The sequence below is a fragment of the Antennarius striatus genome, chromosome 18 (genome assembly GCF_040054535.1).
Source record: "Antennarius striatus isolate MH-2024 chromosome 18, ASM4005453v1, whole genome shotgun sequence".
NCBI lineage: Eukaryota > Metazoa > Chordata > Actinopteri > Lophiiformes > Antennariidae > Antennarius > Antennarius striatus.
Genome location: NC_090793.1, coordinates 19,842,986 through 19,866,671, shown reverse-complemented (window position 1 = coordinate 19,866,671; position 23,686 = coordinate 19,842,986). Strand labels below are relative to the sequence as shown.

The following is a 23,686-nucleotide window of genomic DNA, read 5'->3' as shown; positions in this document are numbered from 1 at the left end:
GGCCAACTATATCCATCGCAATCTGGGAAAATGACTCATCTATCAGTGGAGGTGGACATAAAGGTGCTCTGTCTGATACTCTCATGCCAGCAGTGACCTGGCACTCTGGACAGGAGCTACAAGATCTTTGCAAACTCCTGTGTACAGGTAATGCCTGGCCAGAAAAACCTTTGCTGAATGCGTGCTAAGGTCTTTTCTCGTCCAAAATGCCCCGCCATAGGAATACCGTGGCCCAGCTCCATCACTTTTGATCTAAACTGTTTGGGAACCACCAGTTGCTTCCCTTCTGCTCCTATTTTATACAGTCTATCACTGCAAACTCAATTTGCACAACTGAACCACACTCATGCATACCAACGACCCACCCCGACCCCCCTTTAAATCAATGTTTGTGTGCCGGCAGTATCAATAGAGCCCTACATGTTTTACCATTCACCTCAACGTCACACAACCGCTCTTTCTGATGAGGTACGGGGGCTAAAGGTATGCTGCAAAAATTAGTGAGTGTGCAGTGAGTGCAGTGAGCTGCTTTATGACCTGACTTCCCACATGAATAACAGCTTATTGTTTTACCTGGTCGTAAAGTTGAGCTGAGGCAATGTCCACCTCCACTTAAGCTTCTCTGGCCTTTCCTGGTCAGCCCAATCGCCCACTCCGCTCTGCACGTTTTTGCCCCTGGATCCGTCCATGACAGCATATTCCCATCCTTGTGCTCCATTGTGTGCTCCTCTGGAGAGCTCTCTCACACCTGAGCCTTACCTGCCTACTTAGAGTTTCCCCACAGGTGCTCTAATTATCTCTCTCTCTCCCCCCCCCCCACACACACACAGAAAACTCTAATAAACCACTTTTAATATACTATAGCTTAAACTCTATTGCAAGGGATGTAATGATATGGAAACGTTATCAACACAAGAAGAGTGAGCATTTAATAAGCTACAGTAGTCCTTTAAATACACAAAAGTAATTCCCCCAATTTATAAATCTAAATAACACAAAAATACACCACCTATACAAATTCTCCATTACGGAACATGATATAAAGTGTGTGCCTGTGTGTGTGTGTGTGTGTGTGTGAGTGTGCTTTAAAATAACTCCACTATATATTAAGATAAAGGCTAAAACAAATACATTCGTCTGGCTCTGGGTGCAAGAACGACCTCCCCTGTGTTACTAATCACCAGCTTCATCCACAGCTAACACGAATGTTCCACATTACCCATGATGCACTGCTCTTTCTTGTCCTTGTGGTAGAGGACGTTCTCAGACGGGATCACACGTCCCAAGATCTTCCTGCCTTCAGCATGGACCTGAGACTCCTGCTGGCATCTTCAGCTGTGCTGCTGACGGCCTCCATCACCTCCATCACCTCCATCACCTCCACCTCCTCCATCACCGTGGAGACTGGTGGGACGTCCCAGTGCAAAGTCAAATGGTAACGGGGATTTTATGTTATTTTTTTGAGTGGAGCTCAGTGAATGAACTGAATATCATTTTATGTGACTGCACTGCAGGTACTGTTAGGAGACCTTTAGGTGAATTTTCTCCCTTTATAAACGCTTTATTTTAAATATTTGCATAGCAGATGTTGCATTATGGGAACAGCACGGTGTAGAGAATGTCTGATGAATGGAATCCAGTGGGGAAAAAAAACAATGCATGCTGCATTAGTGGAGTCCGAGGGTCTGTGCAGCAGGATTCTTCACGGGGGGGGGGGGGGGGTGACTGGACTCACAAGACTGGTGTTAGTCCCGCCTGCAGACGGATGAACGTCTCATCTGTTCTTCGCTCTGCAGGTTGTTCGGCATCTTGTGTCAAGATGTTTCTGTGAAGCTGGTGAATCAGATCAAGACCTGGCAGATCGGGCAGAGCTGTCAGTACACAGGAGAGAGGTGCTCCTACGAGGTCAGAGGTCAACCCACGTGTTGTAGAATTTGAGTTGAATTGAGTCTGATTGAGTCTGACTGAGTTTAACTGAGTCTGACTGAGTTAGACTGAGTTTAACTGAGTCTGACTGAGTTAGACTGAGTTTTTCCATGGGTTGCAGCTCGTGTCTGCAGGTCAGTACCAGATCAAAGCCACGCACACGGACCCAACGACCAAAAAACTGAATGAGCTTGACTTCCTTCTGGAACAGTCCACTGTCTGTAAAGTGACCGTAAGTACAGATGGATTGTCGGTTTTACCCCACCCCCCAAAAAAAATATTTATTTGATTTGATTTAAAAAATGTATATGTATTTATAAAATAGTAATCAAATTGTATTAGTTTTCTTTTTCTTTTCTTTTCAACTTAATTTTAAAGTTATCTGAAAATGTAATTAAATTAAACTAAATAGAATTAAATTAAATTAAATTAAATTAAATTAAATTAAATTAAATTAAATTAAATTAAATTAAATTAAATTAAATTAAATTAATAGGCCTTTTGTGAAATATTAAAACAAGCAAACATGCAGTGTCTTTCTATCTATGAAAAAGACAAATGTTGTTTGTTTTTTTTCTCAAACGATCATAAAGAGGGAACTTCAGCATTTACAGGTTATCAAGTTATATCCACATTTAAAATGATATTTTATATTTATATTTCTGAACACACAGTTTGTCTCAGTATTTGGATGTTTCTGATCCACAGGGAGAAGCCGCCACTGAGGCCTCCAACGATCCAGCTGGTAGCAGCAACTTCTGCAGCCTCCAGAACCTGATGAACGGTAAATGAAAGACAAGAACCCGTGTGAAGTTCTGATGAGCCCTGATCACGTGATCATCATGTTTTTATCCGTCCACGCAGGGAGCGACCTGATCCACGCTGAGGGATACAAACAATTCAGCAACAAGTGGATCTGTCCCGGGTTCGACACCGCAAACTGCTCCTTATCCTGAAGGGAAGCAGTTCTTTTTTCTGTTATTAGCATCATCAGGTGATTTAAAACACAATTAAACTGTTGAGAAACCTGATAAACGTGCAGTTTAATGTTTATTCAAATACTCTTAACACTGAACGCCCCACAAACCTCCCTGAGCACCACGTGACGTATGATTGACAGACTTTTACAATGAATATGACGTAAAAGACAAAAAAAAAACAGTCAACAGGATCCACAAAATGTACAATGACGTCACGCATCGTGATGACGCGCAGCAGCTTCCGGCGCACGAACGAGCGGACCAGTGTGGGGCCTTCAGAGCCGGACGAGTCCAGTCAGAAGCTGACGGGGAGCAGCGCCCTCTGCTGGAGGAGCCGCAGAACGCAGACGCTCCATCAGGACGTGGCGTGAACTTCACCGTGAAAACCGAAGCTGGCGCAAACTTTGCGCGACACGAGTGAAGCAATGATCAAGAAAATGTCTCGGGGTTTGATCGAAAGCTTCACATTAAGAGTTAAGAAACAAATGAAAATTAAAAATAATAATAAACACCACCATCCACCATTATTATAGGTTTTAATTTAAGAAATTCTAACACGCACACGCACACACACACACGCACGCACGCGCACACACACACACACACACACACAAACGAAACAGAGACGTACAAATGAAACATAACGCAGTGAAAGTAAAAACGTCCTCCTTCGCGGAAAATGAGCACGTGACGCGCGTCAGAGCACGTGATCTCTCCCAGAAAAAGAGAAAAAAAATACCGGAAAGATGACGTCACAGCAGATCTTTGAGATCAGTGCAACACAAACCAGAGAGGCGCTGGTGTTCCTCAGAATCACAGCTCATCATCATCATCATCATCATCATCATCATCCAATGTAAAAGCAGTCATCTCACACACCTACAGTCCTCGTCGGTTCCCTGATGTCAGCAGAAAAACAGGAAAGGGTTTCTAGGCGAGGCAGCGGCGCCCAGGATCCCGTTGCCTCAGAGGTCATCTGATACGCGGGGCCTTTTTTTAACCTGACCCGGTTCCTCGCCCGTCTGCAGCTCACTGGCGTTTAGCTCTGGCCTCACCGTCCCAGTCGGTTAGACAGCAGCAGAACAGAACCTGGATCAGTCTGGTGAACCAGCCTGAAGGTCAGCAAAACAGGATGACATCAGAGGATGACATCATCAATCAATCAATCAATCAATCAAACTTTTTTTATAAAGCGTTTTTTATATAAAATGAGTTACCCAAAGTGTTTTACGTAAAAACAATACAAAAACATTTACACAAGAAATATTCCCCCTCTTCTCTAAAACACACACACACACACACACACACACACACACACACACACACACACATACACACACACACACACACACGCACACACACACAAATTTAAAAACACCAGGTAGAAGTTAATTGATATGGAGATAAAAGATGACTGTATAGATTAAAATTCAGTAAATAAAAGTAATAAAACAAAATAAAATAAGGTTAGAGGCCAGATTAAAAAGTTAAAAAATAATAAAATAAATAAAACTCAATTGAAAAAATAGTCTAAAAAGGTCAAATAAATAAATAAATCTGTAATTAATAAAATAAATAACATCCAATTAAGTGCCAGACTAAGAGGTTAATAATAAATTTTTAAAAAAAAAATTAATTAAATAATTATTAGTTAAAAGCCAAGTTAAAAAGGTGGGTCTTGAGTTTGATTTTAAAAATGTCCACATTCTCTGTTTTGGGCCATGATGGTAAAAAGAGGCCTCGCCGTAGCTTTTGGTTAAAACTTTTGGAGTAATTAAAACGGGAGTCCCTGAAGACCTGAGAGATCTGGAGGGCGTATATGTTAAAAGAAAATCAGATCAATAATTAGGCGCAAGACCATTAAGAGGTTTAAAAACCATTAAAAGTTTACACCATTTAAAACCATTTAAAGCCACTTTCAGCCTCAAACCTCACCGTTGAACCTGCGGATGATTTTCGGCCTCCTCTCCTCGGGCAGGTAAATGGCTACATAATAGACCGGCGCCCCGGACAGCGCCAGGCCCAGTCCGATCAGAGAGTTGATGGTGTCTCCGTAAAGAGGGACAACCACCAGGAACAGGCTGCACAGACAGTACAGGTAGGCGAAGAACAAATTCAGCTGCAGAGACAAAAGAACACTTGTGAAACCGGCGTCATGCAGTTCCTCTCAGGTAAACATGATGGGAAGGCGGGGCTAAGCAGGGAACCGCCTCCACATTTGACTAAAGAGGTGGAGCCATGGGTATTTCTCCCTCCTTCTTTGCATTGTTGTAATCCTGGAGGCAGAAATCTTCACCTTGACAGGGCGGGGCCGGTCCGGCTCGGTGATGCGCAGGTAGATGAGTCCCGCCACCGACAGGCCCACGAACAGCCAATTACTGAAGCTGAAATAGTTGATGAGCTGGAAGACGTCCTCCACGCACAGGTAGATCAATCCCATCAGGCCCTGCAGCAAAACAAGTCCCTCGGTCAGTCACGTGTTCCTCAACATGATGAGCACGTATGTCGGATGCCGGATGGAAGCACACGGTAAATGAAGGGTCCTTGCATTGAAAATCAGTGCCGGTATGGGGGTGTAGCGCTCCAAGTGGATCAGACTCAGACTGTTGGGGAGGTGGCCCTCTCTGGCCCCAACGAAGAACAACCTGCACCAGCACAAAACAGGAAGTCTTTAGCAAAATGTCCCGATGCCACGCCGTTAGGCGTTTCCTTTTTACCGTGAGGCTGAGATGATGGAAGCATTGAGTCCTCCATAGCAGGACATGGCCACCGAAATCGGGATGATCCACTTGAACGGACCCAGGACCATGTTCCCGAACGTCTGCAGGGTCAGACGGATGAGGTAAATTCAAACCCTTGACTTCATGCAAAGCTACCAGCGTCTTAAACCAGAGCGTGAAATGTCTAAGCAGAGCGGGGTTACGTTACCACGGCAACTGCATCACTGGCCAGCAGAGACGGCATGTCTAGGACCAGGTAGTAGGCCACGTTGGTCAGCAGGTAGATGATGGTTACGATGGGCATGGAGATGGCAATGGCCAGGGGCAAGTTTCTACGACGACACAACAAACATTTGACAGCTGAGCCATCACCGCTACCCTATCTACCTACCCACCTACCTATCTACCTACCTACCCACCTACCTACCTACCTACCCACCTACCTACCTGCGTGTAGTGCAGTGCAAAAAGGTCATTTCGTCCATGTTGAACCCTGAAGCCAATTCGAAGGTGACGGTTGTATTTGAATTTGGATCAGGATTTAATTTACTGTCAGGCCTTGCGGTTCTGTTCTGTATCCATTAGCCTTTCAGTGCTAACTATTTGGTGCTAACATGATCAATCAATCAATCAATCAACTTTTATTCATATAGCGCTTAATCACATCTGAAGATATTTCCAACCGCTTAACAGATAGAAAGCCAACAGTGCCCTCCAGTGTTTCAAGTTCTGAATTAGATCGATTCCAGCAAGACAGAAAAAAGACATTAAACACATTGGATCTAGTAAGTGACAGGAAGCTGAGGGTCATGTGATCATCATCATGGGGTCATCTGTTTGCATCTGATTACCTGTCTGGATTCTGAATCTCCTCGGTGACAAAGTTCAGCGTATCCCAGCCAGAGTAGGAGAACAGGGCTGAGTAGAGGGCCAAGGAGATGGCTCCAGTATCCGTGGAGGAACCCTCAAACGGGGCCTCGAACCCATTCATCTCTCCTGTGGACAGAAAGACCAAAGTCTGAGGCGGTTCTCCAGCATCGATGTATTCATACTCAACTGTGATCTCACCGGAGAATATCTTCACGATTCCCACAACGATGATGAGGCAGAGCGCCATGATTTTGGCAAAGGTCAAAAAATCCTGAACGAACGTCCCCCACTTCACGTAGGCACAGTTGATGAAGATGAGGGTACCTGAACCAGGATGAGGACAGGGTGAGTGAGGCGTCATCTGCAGGAGTCACATGTCACTCGTCTTTGTAGGTTCTCAGTTATCCTGGTCATGGTTCTCCAAAGATGTTCAAATCAATCCAATAGTTTCTTGAAGATGTTTCACTTCTCATCCAAGAGGTTCTTCAGGTACAGTTCCACAAGAGGCTTCTTCAGTTCTACTGGAACACCAACTGAAGAAGTCTCTTGTGAAACATCTGAACCACCAGAACTGAAGACGCCTCTTGGATGAGAGCTGATGCATCTTCAAGAAACTGTCTTACAGTCCAGTGGATCGATTTAAACAGCTTTAGATGATAAGTCACTTCATAAACAGCCTACACCATCATTATTGATGGCATTTACAAAGCAGACAGAGAAAACAACAAACTCTTGGCTTCATATACCCATAAGGTTTGACCCGCATTTGTTTTAATGCCACAGAAATAGAAATACTCATGGCGCTGCAGCTCTGTAACCTAAATAGAACTTCTGCCAGCTTCTAACTATCCAGCACAAAGCCAGGGTGAAAACAGGAGCGCTATTTTTACACCGCAGGACTGAAGACGAAGCCATTCCACACACTCATACTCCCTGTTTCTCTTGCTATTGCTCAGACTTTTAGCTTCACAAAGTTTATTTCCTGTTAAGTGAACCTGATCTCAAGCGTTCAGTAGCAGACAGTTTTTCTTACAGAGGCAGGCTGCAGCGATGAGCCGGACGGAATCGTACGGCGCCTGGCAGGTGGGGTAGAACGCCTGCACCAGGTAGTTGGCGAAGGTCAGGGAGATGATGGCCTGGCTGGCCGGCTCGATCATCAGGATGGACGTCCAGAGGCGGATGAACGCCAGGAAGCCCCCGAAAGACTCCAGGATGTAGGCGTAGCTGGCCCCGGACTTGGTGATGGTGGTGCCCAGCTCCGCGTAGCACAAAGCCCCCACCACTGAAAAGATACCCCCGATGGCCCAGATCAGCAGGGACAGCCCGTAGGAGCCACTGTGCATCAGAACGCCCTTGGGCGACACGAAGATACCCGAGCCGATCATGTTGCCCACGATCAGGCAGATTCCGTTGGTCAGAGAGATTTCTCTCTTCATCTGTATTTTGTCTTCTTTACCCCCATTTGGGGCTTTTAGGTCGTCCTCAGATGGAACCCGGGAGCTGGGGCAGATGGTCTGTGACATGACCCCCATCTTTTGCCTCAGGTCCCCCATGAGCTGGTGTTGGTAGAATAGAGATCCAATCAAACGGACTGGTTTAGTTTACTGACTTTGTTCCTCTGGACGTAGACGGACCCCCTTAGAAACGGGTCGGTTGATGTCGCAACTACCTCGGACACACACACACACACACACACACACACACTCCAGCAGTGTTTTTCCAGCGCTGGGCACCGGGGCTATTTTCAGAGCTAAGCAGACCCCCCCCCCCCAACCAATGGACACATCAACAACTATGACAGAATGGAGTCGCTGTGATTGGCCAATCAGCTGCTCCTCCATCAGTCCTTCAGATGGCTTCCTTCCAGATATCTCGGTGGTTTTTCTTCATCTTGTTGAACGTTTTGTTGTTTTCATGTTGTTGTTTTGTAAATGTGGCATCTTTTCGTGTCTTTTAGCATCTTTTTTTAGTTAATTTCTAACTTTTTGTGTCCCTGGTTTGGTTTTTACATCCCGCGAAGAGGTGATGTACTGTAATTGTCGGTGTTTGTGTGTTTGTTCGACCGTTAGTCCATCAAATATCTTCACAGCCGTTGCAGATAGAAAGATGAAACTAAAAGCACATTACTCGGGCGGCAAAGGGGATGAAAATGAGACGATGACCTTGATCTTGAGAGAACTAGGTCAAGGTCAAATGTCAACTTTTATACATTTTTTGCACATATCTCAGGAACCAGATTAGATAGAAAGACGAAATAAAAAAGCGTTATATTCAGGGAGGCAAGGGGATGAAAATTAGATCACAACCTTGACCTTGAAAAACTAGATCAAGGTAAAATTTTCACTTTTATACCTTTTTAGGTACACATCTCTGAACCCTGATGAGTTATAATCACAAAACAAAAAGCAACTTTTTCAGGAAGCCAGAGGCACAAAAATGTGGTGATGTCACGGGATGTTGCATCTCTGACTGCCTTGTTCTGGTATGGACTTTCTTTTTCTTGTCTTCTTTCAGCTGTTTTGTCATCAGAGGAAACCCAGGGCCTCTGATATCTCATCCTGGAATCCTGCAGGTTGGATTGTTTTTAATGAACCCTGTTTGTCAACCATACAGTATGCGTTATGTAACTGGTTTCAGTTCATTGACATCACCTCTCAGAAGCCCTCTGCTGGACCGTCCGACGCTCCATCTGTTATTCCGCTCATGTTTGGCTCCACTGGGACACTCCGCTCCACAACACATCCCGTGTGCAGCTCGTGTTCCCCACGCTTTCCCTGGAAATCCGACTTTCTCTTGGGTTTTTCCACAAGTCCCTCATCAATCAAACCTTTAGTGATTGTTCCCGTGAAGTCCTGCATTGTGTTACAACCATCATCGGATTCGGGTCTCCACGGACGCACCCACCTCTTTTTCTTTTCCTTCGGGGGTCTGTACAACTTCAGCAGTAATGATCAACTGTTGGAGCCTTGGCGTTCACCTTGCTGGTGAAACAGACGTTAAACATCACAGCTAAACTGAGCTAATCAAATTAAAGCCCCCCAAAAAGAGCAAAGACAGGAAGTCTTAACAGAACCGACTTTAATGAAACGACACATGAAAAGCCTTCGGACTCAACTCGGCTTGCGTTTTGCACGAGGCAACTCCACAAATATTAAACCCTAACATCATGAAAACAAAACCTTAGCAGATCGCAAATGAACATATGAAATATTTTAGCATTTGAGTTAAAAAAAAAAAAGGAAATAAATCAGGCACAAAAGTCAAAAACATGGCAGAACTCCTTCTGATGAGCCCGTTAGGGTTTAAACGACTGCATCTGTCGTTCTTTTATTGATCTGTAAATTATGTACCTTATTTATTTTATCTCATAATAAAGTGGCTGACGGCGTATCTGGATATTATAGTGAATTTATAGGCGGTGCAGGCCGTAAACGCTGCAGCTGCATTCCTAATGCAGTCAGAAAGGAGAGGCAGCGATAAAGACGGCGAGGCCTCCAATGGCAGACGCACACAAACACACTCCATTGATCCATTTATCAATCGACTGGAAATTAAAAGCAACCCCTGATCATTAATCAGATTTAAAAACTGCCCCTAAATGTGAGTATTTATCACTTTTTTCAGCCTCTTGTGGCAGAAATTTGATCATCGGGCTCCAGAAAACTTATTATCCACAAGAATAATGAAGAAACGGATCCCTACCTAGAAAGAACCGTCCTGAAAACAGACATTTCTTGACTGCTTTCTGCTACAAAGAATAAAAAATGCTGCACAAATGAAAGAATGGAGGGGGATTTCCACACGTCTTATCTGTGTGCAAACAAAAGAACACATGAGCAGAAGACCAGGAAGCTCAAACAACAGCAGAAACAACACTGGAGTCAAACTGAGCCGACGGGACGCTTAGAAAAACTGAAGTTTGTTTTTACACGGCGATGATGTCACCTCTGCAGAAACACGCAAACGGAGTCTTATTGGATCAAACTGGATGTGAATCGTGAACAAAGGAAACTGACATCTGATTAATAACAAATCTAAAGGTGTGTCCACATGAAAAACACACACACACACACACACACACACACACCGGGTGTGTGTTTCAGCACAAAGACGCTCTTTGTTGCTTCACTCAGCTGCTAAATGCTAATCCAGAACATTTTTTACCACAGAGGTAAACCTGGTCTGGGTGTGGGTGCATCATCTGACCTCGAGTCATTCATGACACACACACACACACACACACACACACACACACACACACACACACACACGCACACACACACACACACACAGTCACTGATTCAGTCAAAAACATCTCCATCCTGATTGGACAGAATAAAACTTCCTGGTGAGTGGATTCCCTCCACGTCCAAAAAGAGTCGCTCGTCGCCGTGACTCCTCTTCCTCAGCGAAGACTCACTCGAGTCACGTCCGTGAGTCATGACGGCGTGTAGTGTGGGGTCTCCAGGTAGCGTGACCTGGATGCTGCCGTCCCTAAATGTTCCTGGTGATGTTGCAGGACGTGGATAACAGCGGCGGCGCGCTGGGTAGGGCGGCGGCGGCGGTGGGCGAGCCGATGTCGGGGGGGTACGGCTGCAGGCCCATCTGCTTGTTGTCGTGCAGCTTGCGCACCACCACGCGGCAGAAGTCCTCGTTGTGGCGGTGGCAGTTGTCCAGCAGCTGGCGCACCTTGGCGGTGCGGGTGGGCTGGTGCACCACCAGCTCGTAGTCCTCACGCATCAGCATGGAGCGCGCCAGCAGCGCGTCCAGGCTCTGGTTCAGGCACGCCTCCGTCATCTGTGCCACGATCTCCTCGCGGCGCGTGGCGATCCACTCCGAGACCGGGCCCTTAGTGGGGGGGGCGTGCCACGAAGGGGACGGATCTGTCGCCGCAGAGAAGAAGGTGTGAGTGCGAGGGAAACCCCGCGGACGCTACGCGGCGCATGACGCTGGTACCTGGTAGCTGGGGCTGAGGCTTGAGCGTCAGGTTGTCCAGCCGCGTCTCGTAGTCGCCGGCGGGGGGGGCCGTCCTGACGGCGTTCAGGTCGTTCATCGGCTGGTAGCCGTTCAGGGTGCAGTGGTCCTTCAGGGACTCCGGGGGCTCCAGGAACGACGGCGGGAGCTCGTCTGGAGCGCAGAAGAGAAGGGGTTAACCCTTACAGCCCTATGACCACGCCCCCGTGGTCGGATCACTGTGTTTTATTTTGAAAAACTCCTCTGAAGGTTGGCAAAAGTGACACAAACTGTATATAATTATGTTAGAAGCCTATTACAACCTCTTTGGAGCTCAAAATCAATTTAATGAGCGTGTTTTTGGTTTTTATGTGCAATAAAATACAATTTTTCCATCTTCGAATTTGTCTGTGTGTCTATTTTGCCCCAATATGTCAATATAATAAGTTATAGGGGAATAAAAACCATCTCTTCATGTAGCTGAAGTTGTGCTGAAGGTAAACATACCAAGCATGGGTTTGTTAAATCATTTTTAATCTGCTATATAGAGACAAATATCAAATGTACCAAAAAACGGCCAAAATAGGTCAGGGGTCTAAGGGTTAAAGTGGGCGTGGCCTCATGAAACACCTGTGGAGTTACCTTTGGAGGGGGCGGAGTTGCTGCTGGTCAGAGCCCCCGGCAGAGAGATGTCCGTGTCCTGGGACGAGCAGGAACCCGAACCCGAGCTCCCCTGCAGGACAGAAGACAGCTGTGAGCCTCCGACGCGTCAAACTGGCCCTGATGCCCCCCCCGGGGTAAAACGTGACTGTTTGCTCACCAGGGAGGGGTGGGGTCGGCTCTTCAGCGCGTTCAGAGACTCCTCCTCGTTCCTCCTGTCGCAGGCCGACTGGGCGGCGCAGCAGCTCAACCCCCCCGTCAGCTGGAGAGGAAGAGGGACGAAGAGGGAAATGAGTCAGAGGTTAAAGGTTAAACCACAGCAAAAATGCTGCGTTCACTGACCGCGTGGAGAAGAGAGCGCGGGAAACAACCAGTAAAAGAGGAAGAAACGACTAACGGTTCTGACCGGAGTTAAATATTCACCAGGAAGTTCAACACACACACACACACACACACACACACACACACACACACACACACACACACACACACACACACACACACACACACACACACACACACACACACACACACACACACACACACACACACACACACACACACACACACACACACACACACACACACACACACACACACACACACACACACACACACACACACACACACACACACACACACACACACACACACACACACACACACACACACACACACACACACACACACACACACACACACACACACACACACACACACACCAAGAAGAGGAAGGATCTGCTGAGGAGAAATGATGCGGAAATTTTTTTGACCTTTATTTGGTCCCGTTGGGTTTCCTATTTCTGTAAAAGTACCTTATAAAAGTCTGTTGTGATTAAGCACAAATAAAAGTTGATTGATTGATTGATTGATTGATTGGTGGATTGATTGATTGACCTCTCATCCATTCACTATGTAACACAAGACACTTCTATTTTTCCATGTTACAGTGTTTTCCTTTAATTACACCGTCTGGAGGGTCACACCAAGAATATCAGTCTTCAGATGGTGTGTGTGTGTGTGTGTGTGTGTGTGTGTGTGTGTGTGTGTGTACACCGACAACAAACAGCCTCCTAAATCTTTCAATTTCTCACGTCTTTCTAATAACGTGAATTTCTTCCTCCAATAACTTTAAAAAAAAAGTGGCCTGGCGCTCCTGACCTTTGACCTCTTGATCTCCAACAGGGCTTCCAGGAAGTCGATGTCGTCGTACTTCCTCACCATGGGCTCCAGCTCGATCAGACACTCTGTGGGGGGCAGTAAACGCATCATAACTTGTCTGTGAATCACAGAGTCATGAACTTGATTTTTCAGAACCCGACTGACTTCCTGTTGCTCTAAATTTAATTTGTTCAAACACATTTTCCTCGTTTAACAGTCAGATGTTGATTTCTGTCTGAGCTGAGAGAAACGGCGACGCCCGGCGTTCACGTGACGACGAGGGAACTGATCTGACTGGAAGCCGACTTGTAATTCAGCCCTGAGGGGAACGTTTTCCTCGTGACGCAATCCGGTGAGGCGTGCGTACGGTCGGACCGGTCCGGCGGCGTGCGAGGATCCGGCGGCGTGAACTCACTGAGGAAGGACGGGCGCTCGTCGGGATTGGCCGTCCAGCCGGAGGTCATCAGACCGACGAGGGTGTCACGGCCGGGGATGTCGGCCGGCAGGCTGTCCGGGCCGACGTCGGGACGCGTCCCACGCAGAACGCTGAACATGATCTGCATGGGGTTGGTCACCTCTGGACACACACACACACACACACACACACACACACACAATGTTTAACCTGGTGACGGATCGACGCCTGCAGAATCGTGCCGGTGAAACACGTTACCTTCAAATGGAATCTGCCTGGACAGCACCTCCCACATGATGATGGCGTAGCTGGAATGTAGAAATAATCAATAGAGACGGGAATGACACACACGCACACACACACACACACACACACACACACACACACACACACACACACACACACACACACACACACACACACACACACACACACACACACACACACACACACACACACACAGCAGCCCAACTGTTGCTCAACATCTTTAACGGACGTGTGATTCCCAGCACAGCGGCTTCTATCAAAACAACAAACGCAGCAGGTCCAGTTTGAGGGGGCGGGGCCACGTTTAAGGGGGCGGAGCCATGTGGCGTAACGACAGGTGTGACCTTCACGAGAACATGAAGACGCAAGGCGCAGGCGTCGGTTTGACATTTTAACACCGTGGAGACTGAAGGTCTTCAGCGACGGCGCCTCGCCGCTCCGGTTCTAACCCGGATCCAACGCTGTTCTAATGTGGATCTAAAACGGTTCTAACACGGTTCTAATGCGGGTCTAACCCGGTCCTAACCCGGTTCTAACATGGTTCTAACCCGGTCCCCTAGTGACCCCTCCTCCTGTGGGCCCCTGACCCCGCTGACCCTTCCAATCCAGTACGGGGGCGTGACGTCTCACCTGTACATGTCGTGCTTCACGTCGCCCCGGCGGCTCTTGGAGGGCTCGTACTTCTCGGGGGGCATGTAGATCACTGTGCCCCCCATCTCTGTGGGCTTGGACCCCGAGCCCCTGCTGACGGACAGCTGGCGCCACTTTGAGAGGCCGAAGTCTGCGATCTGGACAGGAGGGGGTGGGGGGGGGGCAGTGTGAGCGAGTTCATCGATTGGTCGAAACACTGATCTGAAGACTAGAGGGGCGGGGCTTGAACATCAGAAAACACTGGAATAATTAGCATACAGCACTGTCATTGGATAATTCTAATATCAAAATGCTAATATAAATAATCTAATATTAATAATAATCATCATAATAATAAGAATAACAACGACAACAACAATATTAATAATAATAAAATTAGCAACAAAAACAATAATAATAATTGAATAAATGAATTAATAATAATAATAATGACAATAATAACTTTATCCAGAATTCTACAGTCTACATCAAGTATACTTAATATTAAAGATGTAAAAAAATATTTAATTTCACTTTTTATATGTTGATTTAAAAAAACACATATATATTCCAACCTGCTAGCATGGGTTAGCTTGATGCTAACCATGAACATAAACACTCCTCTTAAAAAAGTTAGAGTGGTACACACACACACACACACACACACACACACACACACACACACACACACACACACACACACACACACACACACACACACACACACACACACACACACACACCTTTGCGTGAAACTCCCCGTCCAACAGGATGTTCTGCGTCTTCAGGTCGTGATGTAGGAGGGGGGGGCTCATGTTGTGCAGGAAGTTGACCCCCAGGGCGATCTCGTAGAGGATCCGGAGCCGCAGGGGCCAGGCTAGTCCGGGGTAGGTGTCCTTCTGCGGAGACGACACACCAGAAAGAGTGGAAACATGGCGCGTGGAAAAAGTGGGAAACCCCCCACGCCTGCCCGTTCATGGACTCAGCCTTTCTTTCTTTCCTCACCCGTTGCAACAGTTCAGACTATTTCCCAGTTTCACTTTCATTTGTAGCAGAAGAGTTCCTGGCAAACATCTTAAAGTGTGAATCACACAACCCACAAGACAACAAAACGGTACCGGAGTCTAAAAATAAAAGTTAAATGTTTGAAGGTGGTGCTAAAAAACAAAAAAAAAAACTATTTATAGGGTTCTTTAGTTTAATAAATTAATCAGATTTTTATTTCTTGTCTGGTGTTTTATTATTACATCCTCTTTGTGAAGGAGGAAATCAATAGAAATTCCTTTGACTGAGTAAACCCTTTGTGTTTTTCATTCTTAACACACCCTAATCCTTCAGACCTGATTGTGGTTTTCTTGGCGTCACACGTCGGCGGCGGCGTCCGTTACCTCGTGCAGCAGCAGGTCCAGCGAACCGTTGCTCATGAACTCGGTGACGATGCAGAAGAACTCCGGCTCGTTGCAGATGCCGAAAATTTGGATGATGTAGTTGAACCTGGCTTTGTGGAGCACCTCGGCCTCCTTCAGCAGGCAGTTCCTCTCCCTGAAACACAGACGTGGAATTCCAGGTGAGGCTTCATTCTCAGACGGGATTACAGGAACGCCACAGCGGTGACGTCATCGATTGTGTTCACGGTGCTGTTTGAGGAAGAGATGCCAAGAGATAATCCTAGAAGCGGAAGGTTATGGGTGGATGAGCAAATACTTTCAGAAAATCAGTATTTAGATTTAAGAAATCCCCTAAATCTAAAAATAGTAGCATGCTATTAAAAATAGATCCAATCTGTGTGCATTAGATCAGGGGTGTGAAACTCATACTTTACAAGACGAAACGGATTATGGATCAGCTTTTAAATATCAATCACCTCCTATAAAACTTACCGAAATGTGGTTAGAAAATCTATTTGTTCTCCAGACCAGCTTCCTTTTCACTTCACACACTTCAGTAGGCGTGAGAACGGATTTACAAATACAGATCGCTCTAAATCTTTTAATCTGCACAACAAATATGCGTGGAATGACCGCAGCAGTGAACCAGGTACACTCAGATTATAAATGAGATTAATAATGCAGGTAATCTAGAAACAGGTTGTCCATCATATAGAGAAAGTCAGCCAATATCGATATAGAAATACTTGATCAGTTTTTCTGTTATAATAATGTCATAACAATTATTATAATTAATAATAATGTATTAATACATAAATAATAATTATAATAATAATGTATTCATAATAATGTGTAATAATAATTAATATTATAATGTTAAAGTAGTGAAACGCGCTGATTTGAGCGTCACCTCCACCTGTCCTGCAGACTGATGACGTCACCCACACACCAGACAGTCCACCCAACTCGACCCCCACCTATCGTGACGTCTCCCCACACCGGGGTCTCCGCCTGATGTTCGAGGGGTTCGTTCGTTTACCGTCACCGCGCGCACCGACGCCCGTACCTTTCCCCCACGGGGCAGTCGAGCTTCAGGCACTTGATGGCCACGGTGGTCCTCCAGTCGGAGTGCTGCGCCTTGAACACGGTGCCGAAGCCCCCCCGGCTGATGTAGTACAGGTCGGTCAGCTTCTGGTAGGGGATCACCGGCAGGGCGGAGGTCAGGCTGCCGATGTTCACGCAGCCGGCGGCCGCGGGAGGAGGCTCCATGGCGGCGAGTGAGCCTCTAACGGGAAGTCCCCTGCTTTAAGTCGGTCCCTGAAAGCAGAACTGCCCCCTCCGGGTCACGCAACAAGGAAGAGCCCTCTGTGTCCGGCTCGCTGCTAGCCAAGCTAGCAAGCCACCGGGAAACGGTAACGTGCCCGGGAACGACGCTCCGCCTGCGGCTTGCCGTTAAATGTGAGCGCCGTTAACTCCCCACACGTTACCGGGAGGCGTCCACCCGCCGTCCTCCGGAGGGGGTCGATGTGGAACAGCCAGCGGCTGTCACCGCGAGGCAGCTGTGTTTGTTGTTACTACGACGACGCTCTTCCGGGTTTTCGGAGACGCGCCGTCTGATTGGTTGAGGCGGCTGGCGCGTCAGAGCTGTGTTTGTGAGGAGATTGAGCGAGAGGACGCTTCAGGAGCGGCTGGTTTGGAGGAGAACGTTGAGTTTAACGAAACCAAAACCTCCCGGAGGCTCTTAAAGCTCCACATTCCGTCCGTTACGGTTCAGTTGGATCAAATCCCTTTGGGTTCCAGTCCCGCCGTCCGTCCTGAAGTTCGGCTGGAAACTCCCGAAGCTGGGATTTTCCCGTGAGACGTGGTAAAATTTACTGGTTACACTCCAGCAATCTCATCTGTGAAAACATCCCTGGAAATGTTATTATAAATAATTTATAAAACATTATTATTATTATTATTATTATTATTATTATTATTATTAATGATAATAATAATCTATAAAACATTATTATTATTGTTAATCTATAAAACATTCTCGCTGCTGATTACTAAAATCCATCTGAACATCTACAAACAGAAACCTGGATCACAGTTTGGGCTGCAAGTTGATCCATTTTCAGATTCTTATTTCACAACTGTTCAATAAACATAAACAATCTGGATTATCAATTATAAACTTGATGAATTATAATTAGATTTGGGGTAATGATGTCATTTTTATAATAAACTCCTGTTTTGGTCCTTATGCGAAAAAAGTAAAGAATAGTAAAAACAATAAATGCTTTCCATTACATCGATCACGCAGTGTTTTCCTCATGTTCTAATGAGGTTATCATGTTAGAATCAGATCATCTGCAGGAGACGATGGAAGATGGGATCAATGATGGTTTATGAGAATAAAACAGCCACAGAAAGAGTCAGAGGTCAGACTACAAACCTGAGGAGGGCAGCAGGTGGAGAGAAAACGACTGAATGAGTGAATCTGAAAGTGTGAAACCCCAACCAGTGACACGGCGAGGGGAATTTTTTTGAGGAACTCAAAGGGGGGGGGCTCCCAGAATCACAACACTGTGCCAGGGCAGAATTACCACACATTGGTATCAGATTTCAAAATACCCAGATGTGTCTAAAAATGTGTGTGATGTCACCCTGGCATCACATGATGACTGCCATGACTAATGTGTGTGTGTGTGTGTGTGTGTGTGTGTGTGTGTGTGTGTGTGTGTGTGCGTGTGTGTGTGTGTGCTGATGATGCAATCCTGTGACTAAACACCGTCAGTCACATGAACACTTGTTGAAACTGGAGTTGATCTTCCACAATGAAGCCCTACCTGACCTTTACCTGACTCTGACACACACACACACACACACACACACACACACACACACACACACACACACACACACACACACACACACACAAAGAGGATTGTACAGGTTTTCCTTGAAGTCATTATTTGAAACTGTAAATTTCGTGGTGCGTTCAGGGTCTGGTTTGACCTGCGTTCATTCTACACTTTAGTTTGAGTTCTTTGGGTCACATGAACCAACATCCATGAACAGGAAGGACATGGTTTCATCTTCCAGTCGGGAACATTTTTATTTTATTTTTTATTTTTAATGGTTATCTGATCAGAAGGTTAACAGAAGCTTAACAGAGATCAATTATTCCCTTGTTGTGTCACAAAATAAAAAAAACCAAAACAAAATCAACCCTGATATTTAAGATTTTGTTGAGGAAACAAGGAGTCTAAATATTTTTCTTGATTGATTGATTAATTGATTGAGGCATATCTGAGCAAAAATTGATGGACGCAGGTGTGACCAGAAGGGGGCGGTGTGTCACCAGTTTCCTAGAATACCCTCCTGCACCTGAACCAGAGGGGATCTTGGGAACTTGAAATTCTGTTGTGATCACACAAACCGTTGATTTCTTTCCTCTCAGTCATACACAAACATCACGCACAGCTAAAAAATGGAATTATTGCATAAGAAATGTGTCGTCATCACGTCCGTTAGCCTCACTGGAAGCATGACTGCAGCAGTTGTCACTGCTTTCTGTACTAAAGTACAGTTTTGTTATTAAAATCGTGACCATTTAGAGACCCACATGCTTTCATAAGTCAACAAAGCAGCAGATATATACCAAACATTTTGAATGCATTTCTTTCGTAGCAGTTTTTTCTTCCTTTCTGCACAAAGATATAACTAAAAATATGCTCCCACCAACAAAATGCACCTGCAGGTGAATCCTCAGGTGCATCGAGACAAGATCCCTCCTCCCAGTGTGTTCGTCTCCCTCCCCTCCATCAACACCCCCACCTCTTATCGGACATCCATGTCCGTCGTGTTGAAGAGACGATCAGGGACCTTCAACGCCGGCGGCTCGTCCTCCTGCAGCTGCACGGCCTCCTCCTCTTCCTCCTCTTCCTCCTCTTCTTCCTCTTCCTCCTCCTGAAGGGAAAAGCCGAAAGAAAAAGAAGAAGAAGAGGATCTTTCAGACACAGAGATGACATTGTGACCTGTAGTGAGAGCAGGGAACAGGTGGAGGAGAAGCTAGAGAGGTGGAGGTTTGTCCTGGAAAGGAGAGGAATGAAGGTTAGCCGCAGTAAGACAGAGTACATGTGTGTGAATGAGAGGGACCCAAGTGGAAGAGTGAGGTTACAGGGAGAAGAGATCAAGAAGGTGGAGGACTTGAAGTACTTAGGGTCAACAGTCCAGAGCAATGGAGAGGGTGGAAAAGAGGTGAAGAAGCGTGTCCAGGCAGGATGGAACGGGTGGAGGAAAGTGTCAGGTGTGATGTGTGATAGAAGAGTTTCAGCTAAAATGAAAGGAAAGGTGTACAAAACTGTGGTGAGACCAGCGATGTTGTTTGGTCTAGAGACAGTGTCCCTGAGGAAAAGACAGGAGACAGAGCTGGAGGTAGCAGAGATGAAGATGCTGAGGTTCTCTCTGGGAGTGACCAGGATGGATAGGATCAGGAATGAGTACATCAGAGGGACAGCACATGTTAGAGGTTCTGGAGATAAAGTCAGAGAGGCCAGACTGAGATGGTTTGGACATGTCCAGAGGAGAGGTAGTGAATATATTGGTAGAAGGATGCTGACCTTTGAACTGCCAGGCAGGAGGCCTAGAGGAAGACCAAAGAGGAGGGTTATGGATGTAGTGAAAGAGGACATGAAGGTAGTTGGTGTGAGGGAAGAGGATGAGAAGACAGGGTTAGATGGAGGACACTGATTGGCTGTGGAGACCCTGAAGGGAAAAGCTCAAAGGAAAAGAAGAAGATCTTATCTCAAAGGGGAATGACCTTTAGCCGCAATGAGGTCATACAGCAGCAGAAACGTCCTGTTCTGTTTCTGTTCCCAACGAGGCGAATAGAAACAGTCACATACTATATATGCATATGTTTAATGCACAATAACACACATGGAACTATTTGTTTGAAATATATTTCCCAGAATCTCCTCCCTTTGGGGCGATTTTCACTTCTGTCAGCTTCATTAATACAGCGCATAAAGTAATTTTTCTCAGTCAGTATATTTGTAATGATGCTATGAAATAACATGAACTTCTCACCAGATGCTGGTAACAACCCCAACCAACCGTATGGGGCACAAAAAAAATCACAACTGAGCCATGCATGCAACCACTTTTAAATAAAAGTATTAAATATATCTAAATAAGTGTTTTCAATACGTTTTTAAAACAATTTATGTACATCTAACGTTTGATTTCTTTACCTCTGGTGAACGTTTTCTTCTCAGTAGCGTCTTTATAAATATACACTGCTCACAAAAATTAAAGGAACACTTAAAAGAAACACATTAGATCCATCAGATCTCAACATGAAGTTGGATATCTCTACAAACAACAACGGGGCAATGTCTGGGGAACAAAAGGATGCCAAGTCTTTTAATGGAAATAAAAGTTTTCAGCCTACGGAGGGCTCATTTGTGAAGACACCCTAAAATCAGTGTAATGAAGATGTGGTAGGCTCGTCCATTTTTTCCAAAACTTAATTTCTGCAACTCCCCCCAGATCTGCATGAGGGCATCCCTGACTGTTGTACAGTCTGAGGAGCAACCTGGCGGCGCCTAATGGACCTAAACATAATGTCCCACAGATGTTCTATTGGGTTTAAGTCGGGGGATCGTGAAGGCCATTCACTTGTTTCAATGCCTCCATCCTCCAGGTACTGCCTGCTTACTCTTGCCACATGAGGCCGATTTATCGTGCATTAGGAGGAAACCAGGACCTCCTGCACCAGCGTAGGGTCTGACAATGGGTTCAAGGATGTCATCTGGATACCTTATGGCAGTCAGAGCACCATGTCCTGGGCAGTAGAGGTCTGTGCGTCCCTTCATGGATACACCTCCCCAAAACCATCACTGACCCCCCACCAAACCTGTCGTGTTGAACGACGTTGCAGGCAGCATAACGTTCCCCTTGTCTTCTCCAGACTCTTTCACGTCCATCACAGGTGCTCGGGGTGAACCTGCTCTCGTCTGTGAAGTCTGTTCCTGATTGTTTGGGTACAGACCTTCACACCAGTGGCCCTCTGGAAGTCATTCTGTAGGGCACGGGCAGTGCTCAGCCTGCTCCGCCTTGCACAAAGGAGCAGGTATCGGTCCTGCTGATGGGTTGAGGACCTTCTAAGGCCCTGTCCAGCTCTCTGAGAATAACCACCAGTCTCCTGAAATCTCCTCCCTGCTCTGGAGATTGTGCTGGGAGACACATTAAACCTTCTTGGTGCAGCACGTGTGGATGTGCCATCCTGGAGAAGTTGGACAACCTTCTGTCGGGTTAAGGAATCGCCTCATACTGCTAGTAGAGATGGTTACTCAAGCCCAAACCGGCACGAGTGGAAAACCAGCCAGAAAAGATCAAGAGGGAGAAACTTGAGATGACCTCCACATGTAAAAGTCCTGTTTTGAGGGTTTTCTAATTGTTGCCACTGTAGTGCACCTGTTGTTAATCCCATGAACACCAATACAGCTGAAAGAGATCAACAACGCCCCCAGCTGCTTAACCAACCAGAAAACTATCAGACAGGTTTAAGTGATTTCATGCCAGCTAAAAAAGTGTTCCTTTAATTTTTGTGAGCAGTATATTTACTGAGGAAAGCGATGACATGTTCATTGCTTGTTTTACCTGCCGTGTGTTCTTCATCATTATCCCTCAGTCTGAGTTTTTATTGTGTGATTATGTGGATGTTTTTCTTTTCTCTTCACCTTTACGTGTCGCGGCCGCGTCCCACACCTGGTTCCTACTAGTCTGTTCCGCTACTGCTGATCTGCAGCGCCGTCAGCCAACAGTCAGAATCCATCTTGGATTCCATCGCTCCGGCAACGAGATTCCTTTCAGAACACATTTAATCCCAAAAAGGCTGTCGGTGCTGCTGTCAGAACTCAATAGCCTCTGCAGCTCTGGCCTGTTCCTGTAGTCCTATGGATGGCCTATAGGCTCCATTGCAGTATATGCATATAAATCAGTTTTCAATGTTTCATTTTTGCTTTCTCACGTCTTCTTTTGAATATTTCGTCATCACTGAGTCTGATTTATCGTTTGCAGCTGGGGATTTTGGCAACGAAGAGGACGTAGAGCCAGATGTGTGGAGATTTAACCAACGTCTTACTTAACAGGAACGAAAAAAGCAAAATATCTGCGTGTGTATTTGTGCAACTTGGATGGAGGGGCGTTGATGGAAGCGGTGTAGTACCAAGTCAGGTTTAATACATCTGTCATCTGTCCAGAATGCAAAACTGTAATCCAATCCAGAAGGGGATTGTGCAAGCAGTCAAAAAAACAATAAATTTACAGATTTAAATCTCACGAACTTCATTGGTGTAAATTAATTCTTATGCCGATGATGTGCTTCGAAAAAATTGCCGTTTTTGTTGATATGATTGCCTTCAGAATTTAGTTCTGAAAAAAGCACCACAACTTTATTTGGAATAGTGTTATAGAATCTTTATTTGGAATAGTGTTATAGAATCTTTATTTGGAATAGTGTTATAGAATCTTTATTTGGAATAGTGTTATAGAATCTTTATTTGGAATAGTGTTATAGAATCTTTATTTGGAATAGTGTTATAGAATCTCTCTGCGATGCTTTAGGAGATAAATCAAAAATATGATTATTTAGAGATTGTCCCGTTAAAGATTTGTTTTAATTATATGTAAAATATGTATTCTAATTCAAGATCTTCTAGT

General features: G+C 45.7%; 3 protein-coding genes across 5 annotated transcripts; 1 reads left to right on the top strand and 2 right to left on the bottom strand.

The window, feature by feature from the left end:
- The first annotated feature begins 1,257 nt into the window (after positions 1 to 1,257).
- Positions 1,258 to 2,921, top strand: wu:fc46h12 (uncharacterized protein LOC568958 homolog). The gene is made up of 5 exons (XM_068340286.1): positions 1,258 to 1,435; positions 1,797 to 1,905; positions 2,048 to 2,158; positions 2,635 to 2,710; positions 2,791 to 2,921. The coding sequence occupies exons 1-5, from the start codon at positions 1,305 to 1,307 to the stop codon at positions 2,880 to 2,882; spliced, it is 519 nt and encodes a 172-aa protein (XP_068196387.1). The 5' UTR covers positions 1,258 to 1,304; the 3' UTR covers positions 2,883 to 2,921.
- Positions 2,922 to 3,880: 959 nt separating this feature from the next.
- LOC137612001 (Y+L amino acid transporter 2) lies at positions 3,881 to 8,164 on the bottom strand. 3 transcript variants are annotated; one of them, XM_068340284.1, is made up of 9 exons: positions 7,530 to 8,164; positions 6,695 to 6,820; positions 6,478 to 6,622; positions 5,835 to 5,958; positions 5,624 to 5,727; positions 5,455 to 5,551; positions 5,203 to 5,352; positions 4,842 to 5,025; positions 3,881 to 4,018 (listed from the first exon to the last, which is right to left on the bottom strand). In XM_068340284.1, exons 1-9 carry the CDS (start codon positions 8,047 to 8,049, stop codon positions 3,936 to 3,938), a joined length of 1,533 nt encoding a protein of 510 aa, XP_068196385.1. In that variant the 5' UTR covers positions 8,050 to 8,164; the 3' UTR covers positions 3,881 to 3,935. The 3 variants fall into 3 exon arrangements, with proteins under 3 accessions (XP_068196385.1, XP_068196383.1, XP_068196384.1); XM_068340282.1 differs by having other exon boundaries at positions 6,478 to 6,820; XM_068340283.1 differs by having other exon boundaries at positions 4,842 to 4,987; positions 6,478 to 6,820.
- Positions 8,165 to 9,556: 1,392 nt separating this feature from the next.
- On the bottom strand, positions 9,557 to 17,548 carry LOC137612000 (receptor-interacting serine/threonine-protein kinase 2-like). Its single transcript, XM_068340281.1, has 11 exons — positions 17,037 to 17,548; positions 15,971 to 16,124; positions 15,326 to 15,481; positions 14,583 to 14,740; positions 13,944 to 13,993; positions 13,686 to 13,847; positions 13,271 to 13,356; positions 12,270 to 12,371; positions 12,092 to 12,182; positions 11,453 to 11,623; positions 9,557 to 11,379 (listed from the first exon to the last, which is right to left on the bottom strand). Exons 1-11 carry the CDS (start codon positions 17,237 to 17,239, stop codon positions 10,991 to 10,993), a joined length of 1,722 nt encoding a protein of 573 aa, XP_068196382.1. The 5' UTR covers positions 17,240 to 17,548; the 3' UTR covers positions 9,557 to 10,990.
- Between the last annotated feature and the right edge of the window lie 6,138 nt (positions 17,549 to 23,686).